The 17,506-nt window shown below is 42.9% G+C and overlaps 1 protein-coding gene across 1 annotated transcript in view; it reads right to left on the bottom strand.

Annotated features, from left to right (window-relative positions):
- TOP2B (DNA topoisomerase II beta) overlaps nucleotides 1–17,506 on the bottom strand; it is a 777,593-nt gene that overhangs the window by 546,053 nt on the left and 214,034 nt on the right. Inside the window, 1 exon segment of the mRNA XM_029589448.1 lies at nucleotides 7,847–7,992. Coding sequence (XP_029445308.1) covers nucleotides 7,847–7,992 — 146 coding nt within the window.

Genomic DNA, 17,506 nt, shown 5'->3' with positions numbered 1-17,506 from the left:
GCTGGCGCCGGGGGCGTGGCCTAGTGCCACGTCATTGTGCTTGCGCGTGTGGGGGGGGCAGGCAATAGCCCGCTCGCATGCCGGTGCCACCGCACGTCTCTCCTCCCCCCCCCCCTTGTCGGGCCGCCGTCCTCGTTGGGGAAGGGGCGGCCCGTCGGTTAAGGGTGGGCTCTAGCTATAGGCTCAGGCCCACCCAGATGCAGTTTTTCTTGATTGTATGAATCAATGTACTTTTATCTGACATGTGAGAATTGATTGTCATATATACCTGGTCAATATGCCTTTTTGCAGATGCCATTGTTTGGATTTTCAAGTTGATGATACAGTTTGAGTTAATGCAGTTTTATTAGTCCCTACATTCCAAGAGTTTTGCAGCATTTTAAAGCTAGTCTGATCACATTTAAGGTTCCAGAGGGGACTATATCATTCTTTTTCATTATTATTATTTTCTTGAATTTCTTCACTTTCCTGTACAAAGACTCACACTGATGGTTTAGTAGCCCTACGAAGTACATTAATTTGCATTTGAACACATAGCATGCTGAACACTTTCCTACAGAGTGAGCTGTCACTTGTTTCAATGAAAATGTTTTTCCATACACACACATTATCTAAATTTGTCTGTAGTTCCAAATGTTTATTTACTTACTTCCGGTTACAGGTTAAAGAGAGAATTGCAACAGTCATTAGAATTCCTAAATCTTAACACCACCACACTATTAGCAATTACAGGTGTCATTTCATTAGTTACAAGGATTTGTTTTTGTTAATTTATAGTGCAAGCAGTGCAGTGCTTACAAGCTCTGAGAATATTTTTAACGGAACTATTGATGAATTGTCACAGCCATATGTACAAATGATTGTTGATATCCCTAAGTGAAGTATGTGCTATTTTAAAAGGTCAAGGTTGTGTTTCTATTGATAATAATTCTGAATTTGGACTAACTGGTAGATAAAACTGTTAAAATGGCTTGCATTTCTAGGTGAGATTGCAGTGGTTTCTTGTAGTTGCTTTGATCCTTTGCTTTTGAGTGTGAAAGCAGTGTGAATGTGTTTGTCAACCTGTTTATTGTTTTTATGGCCTAAAACAACATCTTCTATCACCATGAATACAGTCAACATTAGAGGTCAAGTATGACACAGAACCTCTATGCTAGAGGTCAAGTATGACACAGAACCTCTATGAATGCAGCAGTCCTGGAAAGAGATCTCCTCAGGATGAATCATGTTTACAAGGACAGGTAAGCTCTAGATAGCCAATCACTAGGATGGGTTATGCTGGACAACCTAAGCCAGTTACATGGCCCTGAGTGTGATGATTGTCCCCAATCATTAAGAGGAAATAATGAAAATATAGGTTATTTGTTAATTGCTGCTTAAAAAGGAAAAACTACCTCATGTGTTAACAAATACCTGGACCAAGAAGGCCTGAATAGCATGGGAATGCAGAGTAAATGTGAAGATGAGAAAAATGCCAAGAAAGTCAAAAAGTTACTGAGTGGGCAGAGAATGTGTAATATCAGAGATGCGTGAGGGAAATGTACCTGCATTTAACAGCCTAAAAGAGGGTAATGCAAATTTAAAACAATGCTATGTTTACTCCCATAAGGAAACACAATCTCATTCTTCCTGTTTCCACTATCTTGATTTCTTTGTATAAGACTTGGTTAGCCCACCACTAGGATAGGTAATGCCAGATATGGGCCATGTGGTGTGAAGAATTAGTAGTGTTAATTCTTCAAGAGGGGAATGAGAATAACCTGGATTAAATAGTTAAATAATGAAATTAATGAAACAGCTTTGCACAAGTGAAAGAATGTGATTTGTCATTATGAGCAAACAAAACAGTCCTTGGGTGACAGGCAGAAGCAGGTTGCGTAAAAACTTGTTGCGTAGAAACTTGACACTTCAAGGCCTAGCTACTGAGCGGGGAAAGAAGGAGTATACCAAGATAACGGCATTTAAAACATCATTAGTTTTAGTAATACTCCCCTCCAAATAAGGGAGTCATTTCAAAACAGGAATAGACTGGAATCGGGTAAAAAAATTTACCGGAGTACTGTGGAAGCAAAAATTCAAGAGGGGGACCCCTGTGGGGTATGAAAGTTTGCAGTAATTCCGTGAGGAAAATTCCTGTCAGGAATCTCTGAGAGCTCCTTAACCCGCGTGGCTACTGCTGCACGGATTAAAGAAAACTGAAGGGGGACCCCTGCTGGCTGCAGGTTTAGTGCCATGCTGGGCATGCCCAGTAGGTGCCAGTCAAAGTTCTAGAAACTTTGACAAAAGTGTTCCGTGACTGGGCTCCATCCTGTGATGTCACCCATATGTGAGGACTACCATCCTCTTCTCCTGTGAGAACCCTACAATTGCAGGACAAGGTAGATATGGATGTCTCAGTAATCTGTACCGAAAATCAAATGTTTCTGACAGAAGCTCTTTTAACTCCATTGTACCTACTATTGTTGCCTCTATAGCAGTTCTACTCCCTCTATGTTAATTTGTAATGCTCAGTCATTAAGGGAAAACACGGTTTATGAATTGCTAACTGAACATAATCCTGACAATATTTTGATTACAGAAACTTGGCTGATTCTCATGCTCTCATTTCATCCTTCAGACTATATTTCTTTCTATGAATCCAGGCCTTCAGGCTGCAGCAGAGGACTTCTAGCACTGTCTTCCCTCTCACAAAACCTACTACATCTGATTCACCCATATGAAATTCTACTTATTACAACATCCACTGCAAACTTCGGGATTACCTACTGCCCTCCAGGTCTTTTGCATCATGACCCATCTCCCTTACTCAAAGCTATATCAAACTTACAGTTGACCTCTCGAAAACCAAAATTACTTGTGATTTTAATATTCATCTTGACCCTTCAAATCCTTATCCTCTGGCTCTCTCTTTTCTCGATGCCATGGGAGGGCTTAGCTGGAAACAACTTATTAATGCCCCCACCCATAAACATGGCCATACCTTTGACCTTGTCTTTGTCAATCCAAACTTTATTTCCATACCGCCATCTGCACTCTCTACATGCCCTATTCCATGGTCTGATCATTTTCTTATTCACCTGTTGCCACTAACTGCTTCCTTCCACAACTTAACCCAGACAAAAATAAAATGACCATCTTTAGAAGGAAAAAAATAACTACAGAAGCTTTCATTGAAGCCTTTCTACTGAATATGCTCTCAACCTTCACTTCTGACATTAATAACACTGTATCCTTATGGAACTCCGCAATCAGTAATACCCTTAACACCACAGTTTCCATAGTTCCTCACACTGTAAAATCTAAACGTAATGCCCCTGGTATTCTGCATCCTTACGAACCTTGACAACCACCCTAAGGAGTCTAGAACATTTTTGGAGAAAACATCATACTACTGTGGCCAAAAACTCCTATTTCTGTTTGAGAAAATACAAGAAAGAAATTGACATCGCTTAAAAAAAACCCCTTCTATTCACTAAAAATAACAGCTGCCAATAGTAATCCATCTGTTCTTTTTAATACTGTGAGGTCTCTAATGACCATCTCTCATACTGATCATTCTGTTATTGATGTCTTCTGCAATTGTATAGCCATTTATTTTCAAGATAAAATCTAAAAAATTATCAGCAGCCTCCAAATCATCAGTTACATCAACCCCTCCCAGCTTGCACCTGGTCACATTTTTCACATGTAGGCGCTTCATCCATTTCACACATACTACAGAAAACCAAAATTTTTTCATCCCCTTTCAATCCTTGTTCCGGTCATCTACTAAAAGCTTTAGGTGACCTCATAAGCCCATTCTTATATCAACTTGTAAATCAATCTCTGGTTTCCGGCATCTTCCCAGATTCGCTTAAGAAAACCTCTATCCGCCCTATCCCAAAAAAAAAAAAAAAAAAGAGAGAGCATTACAAGTGTTGCCAATCTCTGCCCCTTTGCATCTCTCATTTCTCATTCACCACTAACTGACGCTCAGAATTTTTCTTAAGAGGGTAATTAATAACTGTACCCCTACATGGTAATTCAATAACTTTGCAAACTCCATAACTTGGTTCACACCATTAATTGGTAAATTTACTCTCCCTGTTAAATTCCTATCTCCTTTTCACTCCTCCAAGTTGTGTAATTCCCTTGTTTTATTGTAACTGCAATCTTTTTTGAGCACCTGTTAAAGTTTCTTTTTATTTGTTATGTTCCTTCACCTCTTGTTAATTGTAAACTGGCATGATGCGATTCTCATCGTGAATGCCGGTATAGAAAAACTCTAAATAAATAAATAAATAAATAAATAAATAAATTTCTCTGGAAAAAATTCTTGAATCTGTAGTCCTACATCAACTCTGATTATCAATCAGAAAATGCTCTCCTTCACTCAAATCAACTTGGATTTCGCAAAGGCCATAGCACTGAGACATTACTACTTTCCTCTTTTGACACCTTAATATGAGGTTTTGATGCTAACACCAACTATATCCTAGTGCTTATAGACATCTCAGCTGCTTTTGACACTCTAGACCATCAAATCCTCCTCCATCAATTGCAGTCCACTGGCTTGACGGACACCATTTTAAATTGATTTCGTACATACCTTTTGTACCGTCCACATCAGATCAATATCAGTCCTTATTCATCTAAATGGTATTCCCCACAGTCTGGTGTTCCTCAAGGTTCATCACTTTCCGCTATTTTATTTAACATCTATCTAATACCACTATGCCACCTCCTCAATAGTCTTAGTATTCAATTTAAATGACAACATTCAGTTTTTTGTATCTTATTCTACATCATGGTCCATTACTCTTTCTACCATATGTCTATATATTAAAACTATTAACAAATAGTTATCCCATAATCGCCTCAAATTAAAAATACATCAAAAACAAATTCTTCACCTCTCAACCATACCCCATATTCTGCTTGTAGTGCCCCATCTCATCTACTTCTAGATGACTTAACATACTCCAATGGTATCCAAAGCCCGGAACCTTGGTGTAATCTTTTTTTTTTTTAATTCTTTATTGATAGGGGTACTCTGTTGGCAAATTTTTCATCTATTAATGATATAAATTGTATTATGAAAAAATATTTTGCCAAATTCCCTGTCAGCTATCTTGGTAAAGATATCAAGGTATTTCCAGATTTAGCTGCAACGACTCAACAAAGACGGAAATCCTTTCTGGGTTTCCGTCAAGAGGCTATTGCTTTGGGGTTTTCTTTTGTTTTAAGATTCCCTTGCAAATGTTTGATATCAAAGCAAGACGAAGCCTTTATTTTCTTTGTTCCAGATCATTTGAAACACTTTTTAGAACAACGGAAGATCACGACCTCATCCCCAGTGTCTAATAAGTGAAATATATCCAGTTTCTGTATTAAGCCCTTTTTGATTAATGGAATATTTAACCTAATAATCTCCCTTAAATTCTGATAACCATCACATCTCTCAAGGTTGTATTGAACAGGATATGGCTTAGAGTAATAATGAATTACATTTGTGTTTTAATTTAGGAAAGTAAGATGTTTTTGTTTACCTTGGTGTAATCTTAGCCTCAAGCTTATCTATGTCTCACCATCTCTTTACCACTGTCAGAAATTTCTTTTTCAAACTTCACTTGTTAAAACGCCTTCGCCTTTAACTATTTGCTAACGAATTTTGCACTGTTCTACAATCTCTCATTCTCACACATATAGATTACTGTAATGCCCTCTATCTTGACCTACATGAAAATGTACTTCGTCCTTTACAATTAATACAAAACACTGCTGCTCGCATTCTAACTGGTTCATCAAGAAAAGAATACATAACTCCAATTTTACAATCTGTACATTGACTACCGGTTCACTACAGAATGCAATATAAAGTTTTATCCATTATACATAACTTAATTTACAAAGACTACTTTACTTGGCTCTATTCGCTCCTCCATATCTATCAACCAAATAGGCAGTTACGTTCTTTACATAAAAATCTTCTTGAAATACCATCAGTTCGCTTGGCTAGACTCGACATCACATGAAGACACGCTTTTTCAGTTGCAGGCCCCTCGCTCTGGAACTCTATCCCACACCACCTAAGGCAAATTCCATCGCACAATGAATTTAAAAAAAAAAAAAAACAAAAAAAAAAACTTACACACATCTCTTCTCAAAGTCTTTTGGATCGCTCTCTGATGCTTGGAAGATAGTTTTTCATGGCACTGGCTGTTTGTTCATCATAACGTTTTCCTCTGTCTTTACTAGATTAATGACTATGATTTTGTTTTATCTTATTTTTATTTTATTTTAGTGTTTATGGTATGCATTATTATGTTATTTTAATTATGTGTATTGATAGATGTAAACTATTTTGACAGATTTTCACTGAAAAAGCAGTATATAAACCTCTTATAAATAAATAAAGGATAATTTCCTCCATCTGAATAGATGGTTTATTGGAGGCGAGAGGAACTATGGAACATACCTGGTGTTTCCAAGTGACTCTCCGATAGCATCCTTGATGGAGTGAGAGTTCTCATTATCAGAGGGAGCAGGAGTAACATAACCCCTTCTGCTGATGATCTAGGATGGGCTACAAAAAGTTGTGTTAGAGCAGTCTGATGGGCCAGGTGATGTTCCTGATGCACAGTTAGCTTTGTTGGACTGGAGTGCTTGGATGCTTTGGAAGAACATGACGTCGACTGCGTTAAAGGGTCTTAAGTGAGGTGCATCAAAGAAGCCAGCTCAGATCAAGGATGTTGCCTCGAACTGAGCGTCGACTGCATTAGGATTGAGTCATGTGTTCTTGCATTGTGTATCGTGGGGTTATGCTTCGAAGCACCCGATGCACTGTCCAGTCAGTGTGTGGAGGCTTCAAGATGTATCAGTGTAGCACAGTTCACAGATACTGTGGTATTCAATACATCATTCATCGAGTGCATTGTTGCACCATGAGGCAGGCACATCAGTGCATTGAGCGTTGATGCATCAATGGTTCACGCATCAGGCACACCAATGATGGCCCTTTCAACTATACTGGTACCAGTCACCACGCTCGTTGTGCTTGTGTTTCTTTGACACAGGCTCTGATGCCACTAGCGAATGATGCCACTTCTTTGATGCAGAGAACCTGATAATACTCTACCCCATAGCATCAGCCAATGGGGACTCTGAGGAGCTCCTGCTCAATGCCTTTCCCAGGGAAACAGATGGCACTGCAATATTGGAAGAGGAGGATATGCTATCACTCCAAAGATATCTTCACAGCTTAATTCAAATCGCCCTGAAGCACTGGGAGCACAGAGACATCTGTCCACTGATGTAGCATCTTGCTTGGTTACATTCCCACCCAAGGCACTGATAATGCTGCTCATGCTCATGGATGCAATTTTTAAAATTGCTGTTGATTTTTTTCTTCTGGCCTGACATTTTGAGGCGGCAAGGCCTGTGATAAGTTTCGTTCCTTTTTTTTTTTTTTTAGCACTGAAAAGCACTGTTGTGGGTGCTACAGAGGCAGTGAGACAACTATAAGAATATACTGAGGAAGAAAATATCAAATTTCAAAAGATTAGAGAAAAATAAATCTGAGGAGAGACTGAGTAGACATCTGTGCTTGTGTTCAGACAAAAAATGCCTGAGAAGGCTTATGAAGTACTGCCTGGATGGAAATGCCCGCACATGCTCAGGATAGTTCAAAGCCCTACTAGCTTGGATAGACAAGTCCATTTAGTGCTGCCAGATATCATCACCCAAATGTAATGGCCAATTCAGCCTGCTTATTGATGGAAAATTAAATACATAAATAAGCAACATATAAATAGCTATCTGGAGAACAAAAAAATGAGTCAAAGTCAACATAATGCAAATTGCTTGCCTGTAACCTTCTTCTCTTCATCATCATAGTTGCTGGAGGTTAGCAGTTGCCCAAAGATTAGTGCAGGAACAAACACTTTTTCCACTTTGTGCTCCACTACTGGAATGCCTTTACCATTATTCCATATGCTGATGATATTGGTCTCTCTGAAAATAAGTTATAGATCTGAACATTAATCTTCTTTGGAAAATCTATTTATAAACATTTCATAACAATTAGCAGTTAACAGATAAAGGAGAGTTGCTTACCTGTAACAACTGTTCAGAGGACAGTAGGATGTTAGTCCTCAGACATGAGTAACATCATTGGATACTGCCTGCATGGAAAACTGTAAAAGTTTCTAGAACTTTGACTGAGCCTCATTGAGCATGTATCTTACCACATGTTCATGCGGGGTCCCCTTCAGTCTTATAATACAGAATTCAAAGATAAAATAAAAAAGGAGAAGAAACCCACATAGTGAAAAACCAAACTCCACAGGTGGCAGGCAAGTTTCATGAGGACTAACATCCTGCTGTCCTCAGAATATCTGTTACAAGGTAAGCAACTCTGCTTTCTCTGAGGACAAGCAGGATAGTAGTCTTCACACATGGGTGAATTCCTAGCTACAGGCTGTACCCCAACGAAAAAGAGAGACCAAGAAATCACCCAAAATAGGTGCCAATGGGTACAACTGATTTTGTTGATAACGGGAGCGGGGGGGCCAGCCTAAACACAAATAATGAGCCTTAGGCAGGAACACAGTTGGGTTCTACACCTCAAACAAGTTCTGAAGGACAGACTGGCCAAACCTACTGTCGCGTCGACCATCTTTATTCAAACAATTATGTGAGGTGAATGTGTGCAGAGAACTCCACGTCTCAGCTCTGCAGATTTCCTCCATGGGAATTACTTGCAAATGGGCCATCGATGCTGATGTGAATGAGCATTGACATGGCCCAAGATGCAATCTCACCTGGGATTAACAGAAGCAGATGCAGTCTGCTAGGCAATTAAAAAGTGTGTTTGGCAACAGTGATGCCCAAATTATTCCTATCAAAAGAAACAAAAAATTGGGTGGACTGACTATGGGCTTCTGTCCACTCCAGATAGAAGGCTAAGGCTCTTTTTCAACTGTGCAGGGCTTGTTGCTTTGGTGCAAATGAGGCCTGGGAAAGAAAGAATGTTGGCAGGATGATGGACTGGTTAAGACGAAGTCCGACACCACCTTAGGCAGAATCTTAGGATGTGCACGCAAGACCGCCCTATCATGGAAAAACAGTGTAAGGTGGCTACATCACTAAAGACTGGAGCTTGCTGACCCTGCATGCTGAAGTGACCACCACCAAAAATATGACCTTCCAGGTCAGGTACTTCAGCTCACAGGAGCACAGAAGCTCAAAGGGAGCTTTCATTAGCTGGGCTAAAACCACATTGACGTCCCAAGACACAGTGGGAGGCCTTACAGGAGGCTTCAACTGAAGCAGGCCCCGCATGAAACATACAACTATAGGCTGTACATAGATGGGCATACCATCTACACCATGGTGGTATGCGCCAATTGCACAAAGAGGAACTATAAGAGTTGGTCTTCAAACCAGCTTCCAATAGGTGTAGAAGGTAATCAAGCAGATTTTGTGTGGAACAGAAGAAAGGATCTAGGGCCTTCTGCTCACACCATACGGAATACCTCCTCCAATTCAGTCCATAGTACTTTCTAGAGAAAGGCTTTCTGGAAGCCACTAGGACCAGAGACACATCCTCTGAAAGATCGAGTGGTTCAGTATCAACCTCTCAACATTCAGGCTATGAGCGACAGGGCCTGGAGATTGGGATATTGCAAACTGCCTCGATTTTGTGTGAAGAGATCTGGGGAAGTCCCCAGACTGATCAGCTTCTGGATGAACAACTCCTGCAGGAGTGGAAAACAGATTTGTCTCCAGCCAATGAGGAATATGAGGATCATAGTCCCTTTGTCCTTGTAAAGCTCTAAGAGAGTCTTTGCTACCAGTGGAGCTGGAGGATATGCGTACAGAAGACCCTCACCCCAATGTCGAGCAAGGACATCCGAGGCCGTTTGCCGCATGTCCTGTAGAGGGAGCAGAACTAAGGCAATGCGAAAAAATCCACAACTGGGCTTCCCCAGAGGCAGAAGATACGATTCGTGACCCCTTGGTCCAGAGACAATTCATGGAGTCTTAAGACATGACTCAGTCTGTCAGTTATGTTCTCCGTTCCGGCCAGGTACATAGCCTTCAGCACCAGCCCATGGAATAGGGCCCATGATCAAAATCTGGACTGCTTCCTGGCACAGTTATGTTCCCGTACCTCCCTGCTTGTTGACATATCACACTGCCACTTGGTTGTCAGTTTGGATTAGGATAACTTTGTTGGACAGCCGATCTCTGAAAGCCCATAATGCATATTTGATTGATTAGAGCTCCAGGAAATTGACCTGATACAGACGTTCCTGGGTAGACCACAGACCCTGCGTGTTGAGCCCATCCTACATGAGCTCCCCAATCCAGAGTGGATTCATCCGTGGTGCAGACAATATGGGTAGGAGGACTTTGAAAAGAGATATCCTGTTCCAGATCTGAAATTATTCACCACTATGACAAACAGTCCCAAAGAGATTGTTACGACTGTCGCTGCCTGATATCTCCACTCCGCCCTCCTTACCTCTTTGGCGACTCCTCCCGCGGTTGATGGACGTCTGGCTGCCGTGGGGTCTGCCTGCCGTCCTCTCCGGTGTCCCCGGTCCGGCTTGGGCGCTGCATCCCACCATGTTGATCAGCTGCCATAGGGCGCGCGCGCGCCGCGCAGCCCTGCTTCTTATTCCTTCTTTGGTGCAAACCTCAGGGGCGTCCCCCTGTGATGACGTCACGCATCCCGGATACAAAAGCCTACTCTGTTTGCTAGCTATTCGAGTTAGCAAGGGACTCCTTACGGATGGGATTCGCTCTCCATACCTAGCTACTCTGCCTCTCCTTAATTGGACTTACTCTATTGGGGTACCTGCTCCTCGGGGGCCTCTCTATTTTCTTTCAGGTCGCTGTCTGGAACCGGTACTTGCTCCTCGAGGGCCCATGCTCCCGGACTCGCTGCCTGAGCTTCACTTCTGCTTGAAGAACCTGCTGCCTACACCATCAGTGAGTTACCATCTATATTCTCTCAGAGCTGTTCCCTGGAACCAGGTATTCGCTCCTCGAGGGCCTGCCTCTTTTCCAGCTTCTGGGTTACCTTCCGGGAGAAACCGCTGTGTGAGTAATCAACCGAGGCACTATACCAGAACCATGTGTATGCTCCACTGTACTCACTATCTCAGTTTCTCTCCACTACAGCACAGCTATTGAGGGATCGCTGTTCCAGTGTCCTGAGGGACTACAAGCCCAGCCGGGCATCATCTCTACTCACTACTGCCACCTCTGGTGGCTTCTCAACTCTGTTTAATCAAAGATAATTCTGTGTTGTGTGTCCTAAAGCAGAGCCTGACCTGTGGCCCCTCACGGGACTTCCCCCCGTGGGCATGGTCATCTGCCACAGTGTCCAAGGGTCCACCCAAAACCTTACAAACAATAACAGAAATGAGGTGATTCGGATGAAATCAGAAAGTTCTGTGTAGTCTGACACCATTGTGACCTTAGGATCCATTGGGCCTTTCACATGTGTAAACATGCCAAGGGAGTGACAAACTGTTGCAGCCATGTGGCCCAAATTCCTCAACATGTGGCAAGCTGAAACCTGCTGGCTCCATTGAATCCCTGCCACGATGGTCATTAGGTTGATGGTCCTTTGTCGAGGCAGGAAGGCCTTGGCCTGAGCCATATCTAGCAGGGCTCCAATAAAGTCTAATTTAGGTGAAGGGCTGAGATGGGACTTGGGATAGTTAATGACAAACCCTAGTGTCTCCACCACCTGGATGGTTGAGCGCATGAACCCATCAACCCCCGTCTGAGAGATGCTCTTGAGCAGCCGATCGCCCAGATATGGGAAAACGTGAACTCCCAGTCTGCGAAGGTGCGCAGCAACCACAGCCAGACACTTTGTAATGACACATGGGACCAAAGCAAGACCAAACGGAAGCACACAATACTGGAAATGCTGTTTCCCCACCACAAATCTGAGGTACTTCCAGTGATTTGGGAAGATCTCGATGTGTGTGTATGTCCTTCAGATCAAGAGAGCATGGCCAGTCCTCAGTTTGCAAGAAGGGGATCGAGTGTCCAGGGAAACCATCTTGAACTTTTCTTTTTTGATGAATTTGTTCAATGCCCTCAGATCTAGGATGGGATGGAGTCCTCCTGTTTTCTTTGGTATCAGGAAGTACTGGGAGTAAAATTCCCACCCTCTTTGCCCTGGTGGAATGGCCGTTAAGGAGGAGAGCTCCGTTAGTCCTACCTTCTGATGTGCTACTGGGCCCCAAAATGGGTTCAGGGGTGCAATTTGGAGGGGTATCCAATAAGCTCAATTGGTACCCTTGGCGAACAATGGATAGAACCCACTAGTCTAAGGTTACACTGGGCAACCAGTCTGCGAAGAACCACAACCTTTGTACCCCCAGACCGGCATCTCCATTGCCCTGGGTATGGGCGACTGGACTACGTTTCCTACGATCCAGTCAAAACCCCGTCCCTGGAGCTGGCTGAGGTGCTGGCTGGGGCTTCAGGGCTCTTTATTGCCTGGGATGACTGCAAGAGTTCTGATGTTGACAGGAAGAAGAGGGCGGAGAGCAGTACCTCCTTGTGCGGAAAAAGGCCTTCCTCGGCCCTGATCTCGCTGACCTCTTAGATGAGAAGGATGGATCTGGAGTGTTGGCAGACAGCTGCTGAAGTGTCACATGGTAGTCCCATGTGCCACCGCATCCTTGACCTTATCTCCAAAGAGATTCCCTCCAGTGCACAGCATATCAGTGAGTTGCTCCTGTACCTCTGGTCTGAGATCAAGGCCTGCAGCCATGCAAGTCTGCGGGCACCAATTCCCGCTGCAAAGACCCTCAGTGCCATTTTGAAAACATCACAGGTCCAGTGGACTTCATGCTTTCCTCACTCCAGGCCCTTATGCACCAGCGACAGGAATGTGTCTTGCTGTTGCTGTTCTTATGTAGTTGCTCGGCAACATCCTGCACCTGCTTCCAGATGTCCCGAGCATACTGGCTCATATAGAGCTGGTAAGCAGCTATGTGGGCAATAAAGCATAGCCCCTTGGAATACCTTCCAACCAAGAGTGTCCATTGCTCTGGGATCCTTCCCTGGGAGCACCAAGGAATGGGTCCGAGAATGCTTGGCCTTCTTGAGAACTGATACGACTATCACCGACTGGTGGGGTAGCCGATGCTTGTTGAATCCAAGAGCCTTCTGCACAAGATAAACTGCTTCCTCCTTTTTGTTCACGGGAGCCACTGTGAGGGGGTATTCTCACATCCTCAACAGTAATTTCAAAAGGATCTCGTGTACTAGGACTGTCACGATCTCCTTGGGAGGTTCCACGAACTGGAGGATATCAAGTATCTTGTGCCTGGTATCTTCAGACAGACTGAAAGGGGATAGCTTCCACCATCAACTGAACAAAACCTGTGAAGAGGAGGTTCTCTGGTGGGGACTTCCGTCCCTCCTCTGGAGGTGATAGATCTGAGAGAAGACCATCAGAAGCATAGTCAAACACCTAAGTCATCCCCCCAGGGGTTATAGGTTCCCTCATCCACACTGTCATTAACCAGGGATGGGGCCCCGGCCAACAACTGGATTGGCAGGGGAAGGTGGCAGTACCCTGCAGGGCATTGATGCTGCCCCAGGAAACGATGCCGGCTGGGTCACTAACACGCTGATGAGTACATGCAGGGATTCCAGCAGCTGCTTGAGGAGCAACTGTGTCACCATTGGCGTCATCAGCTCTGCAATGCCAATGCCATACATCTCCCTATCAACAGCAATCTGCACACACCTTTCCAATTCCTCCTCGATCACCACCAATGCCAATACAAGCTGGGATGGAGATGTGATCAGATCCTCTTCTGAACCAAAAGGAGGATCAGTGGCTGGCATTGATACCGATGGAGCTGACACGCACCCGCGGTATCAGAAGACTGGCTCTCCTCACCACAGAGGTTGCTTCAGGGGCATCACAGCAGAAGCTGGTGCATCACCCTTGGCTGACACCATACATCAACAGGGATCAATGCCGATGCTTCTTCCGCTTCCGTCAATGCTTGACATGGTTCTTTCTCAGTGCTGAGGTTGATGACAGGATCCCATCATCCTTGACCTGGAGGATCCCGACAACGGCTGGTCTCAGGCATCCTTTCCAGCCAACAGTCGATGAAACTGACGGACCTGCCGGTGTCGATGGCTCAGTGTCCAATAGTGTGGCTCAGAGGTCCCTTGATGTCAATGGCTCGGTCTTCTCCGGCTGAAGAGACACTCCATCTTACGTTACTTTACGGCCATCTTGGTGCATTTGCTTCAACTCTGGGCGTCATGTGATGCTCCAAGGCAGAGAACAGATCTATCATGGAAGTCTGTGATAACATGGTCCTTGTGCACCAGGGGCATCACTTAAATCCTGAAGTGGACATGTCATCACGAAATAAACGGGACACAGGATCAAAATCGAGCATTCCGCCACCCCGGGAGTATTTATTTGATTTTTATTATGCTTTTCAGCCACTTCAAAGTGAATTATATTTAAGTACTGTAGGTATCGATACAAAAAAAAATTAATCGATAATAGTTGAAAATCCTATCTAGGACACTAAAGGGAGAACCAAGAAGGGGGGAGGCCCTATGTTGACTATGCGAGGCAGCGAACAAAATTATCGCAAAAATTAAGTTTTCCAAATATAGGCCAAGTAGGCCCAAAAAGTTGTAAAAGTGATGCTCTCACACGACCGCAAAATGACAGGCTCCAAAGAAAAGACTGAAGGGGTCCCTGCATGGATGCATGGTATAATGCATACTAAGTATGCTCAATGAGGCTCAACGTTCTAGAAACTTTTATCTGATGATGTCACCCATATGTAAGGACTACCATTCTGCTTGTCCTTGCAAAATCATGAATGATGATGATTTAAAGGCACTGCAAATAATGGTATCATGGCTAAAACATTCCCTTCTTATTTTATGTACAGTGTGCTATTAAATTCAGAAAAATCAACCTAATCACATTAGTGCAGTACAGCAGGAAAGGCCATTTCTCATAAAGAAAAATAAATTTAAAAAATGCTAAGTACTCCAAATGGAAAATACCTATATTTTATGAAGTCAGTAGCTGCTGAGTGCAGATGAACTTAGCAATTATCGTATTGAACAATGAGCAATCAACAATAGAGAGTATTAACAGAGACCTACTTTATGTGCAGGGAGGGTAATTTTAAAAGTAATTTCCATGGGGAAAACAGCTTTATCCATAAATATGGGCTTTTAGAAATTTGCTCTTCCTGTGTGTGTACAAAACTACATTGACATTACAGGCATAACTTTATCCTAGTATGGGGATGCATTCCCAGGGGCAGGGTTGAGGAAGGGCTTTGCACTTATGTATACACTTTTGAATTTCAAAATTATGCGTGTAATTTTGCTTAGGAAAACTAACCACACATTAGTAGCTTTAATTGTGTGGATGTAATTTTCCTAAGAATTTTGAAAATGGAAGTACATATGTAATTTCACTTTGAAAATTAGTGAAAAGTCCACAGGTAAAAGATACACATGCTTCTATTGAAAGACGAATTTTGTAACTTCCCATATTGGTGCATAATTCCATATTGTCTAACAATTTTGAATCAAGTATTGTATTACATTTTAAATAGTTTCCCTTCTGTAACTATACATGCAATATTAATTTTACTCTCAATAATAATAAAAGTTAAAGTTGCATCACAAGTTTTCAATCAGCTATCAACTTAACTGACAGCTGCCAAACTCAGGCACTTTTATTTGCAAATAATTTAAGGAATTCAGTTTGTAGTTAAAAGAAAAGAAAATCATTAATTCCTGTTTTTCTTCTGATATGTATTTTTTTCTGAAAATATTAGTATTTACAGTTCTTAAATGCCTTTTCTACTTACTCAGTACTACATTAATGAATTTAAATAAAACTGGGATGTTGCTATAGTAACTATCCAAATTCTTTGCAGGTAATATGTTAAGACCATGCATAGCAAGAACAACTGATGAGGGAATGCAGAAGATGAGATGTTGAAAAACATGGTTTGAAAATAGCTCTGTGATAAAAGATATACAACTTTTATTCCAAATAGTATTGCAATATAAAGCAAAATTGCTTACCTTGTAATAGGTGTTATCCCAGGACAGCAGGATACAGTCCTCACATATGGGCGACGTCACTGACAGAGCCCTATCCCGGAAAACTTTCTGTCAAAGTTTCTAGAAACTTATGACTGGCACTCTGAGCCCACTGAGCATGCCATGATATTCTCAGCCACAGGGGTCTCCCTTCAGTCTCGTTTGTAGCAATGAGCATTAGCCAAAAATAAAATAATAAAACGTATCGGACCCAACTCCGCGGGGTGGCGGGTGGGTTTCCTGAGGACTACAACCTGCTGTCCTGGGATAACACCTATTACAAGGTAAGCAATTTTGCTTTATCCCAGGGGAACTGGTTCCACGACCCTGGCTCTCAGAAGGGTGGATAATTCTTCTTGTAAGAGTGTGGATTGATTGTTTACTGTCCAAGACGAGGTGGGTGGAGTATAGTTTGGTACAGTGAGAGGAAGTCCAGGTGGTACCCTTGAGATGTTATCGAGAGTACCCATTGGTCTGTGGTGATGTGCGACCAGTTGTGCTGGAAGAAAGTGATCCAACCTCCTACTGGCAAGATTTCCCTGGTGAGATTTCAAAATCCCGAAGTCGACCCTGTTTGCGGAGGGGGTTGAGCTCTAGATACTCTTGGTTGTCGGGTCTGCGGTCTTTGAGCTGGCCTAGATGACTTTCCACGGGCAGGAGGTGGATAGTACTGCTGTGGCCGATAATATGGTAATTCTGAATCTTTCCTTGGGAGTCTTCGGGAAGATGTTTGAGACTCCTGAGGAGCAGAGGAAAGCTGTTTCAAGGTTTCCGAATGTTTCTTCAGCTGGGAAACTGCCTCCTTTACTTTATCTCCAAAGAGATTGTCCCCTGCACAAGGGAGATCAGCAAGTTTCTCCTGTATTTCTGGCCTCAGGTCGGAGGCCTTGAGCCAGGCCCATCTGCGGGCACTGATACCAGTGGCAGACATTCGTGATGAAGTCTCGAAGCTATCATAAGCTGCACGAACTTCGTGTTTCCCAGCCTCCAGGCCCTTATGGATGATAGTGTTGAAAGAATCTTGAAATTGCTGAGGAAGAGATTCTGAGAGTTCCTGAATTTGTTTCCATAAATTACGCTGATATTGCGTCATATATAGTTGGTAGGACGCAATTCTGGAAACTAACAGGCACCCCTGAAACATTTTCCTGCCTATGGCATCCAAAAACCTGTTATCTTTTCCAGGAGGATTGGATGAACGAGGCTTTATTCTTTTTGATTTCTTTTGAGCTGACTCAACTACTACCGACTGATGGGGTAGTTGAGTCTTTTGGAAGCCTGGGATATGTTGGACTAGATATGTAGCATCAGTTCTTTTATTCACCGGTGGTATGGTGCAGGGATGCTCCCATAGCCTATGCTGTAAGTCCACTAGGAC

The sequence above is a fragment of the Rhinatrema bivittatum genome, chromosome 2 (assembly GCF_901001135.1).
Source record: "Rhinatrema bivittatum chromosome 2, aRhiBiv1.1, whole genome shotgun sequence".
Lineage (NCBI taxonomy): Eukaryota > Metazoa > Chordata > Amphibia > Gymnophiona > Rhinatrematidae > Rhinatrema > Rhinatrema bivittatum.
The sequence above is the reverse complement of the archived record's forward strand: the minus strand, read 5'-3'. Positions and strand labels throughout refer to the sequence as shown.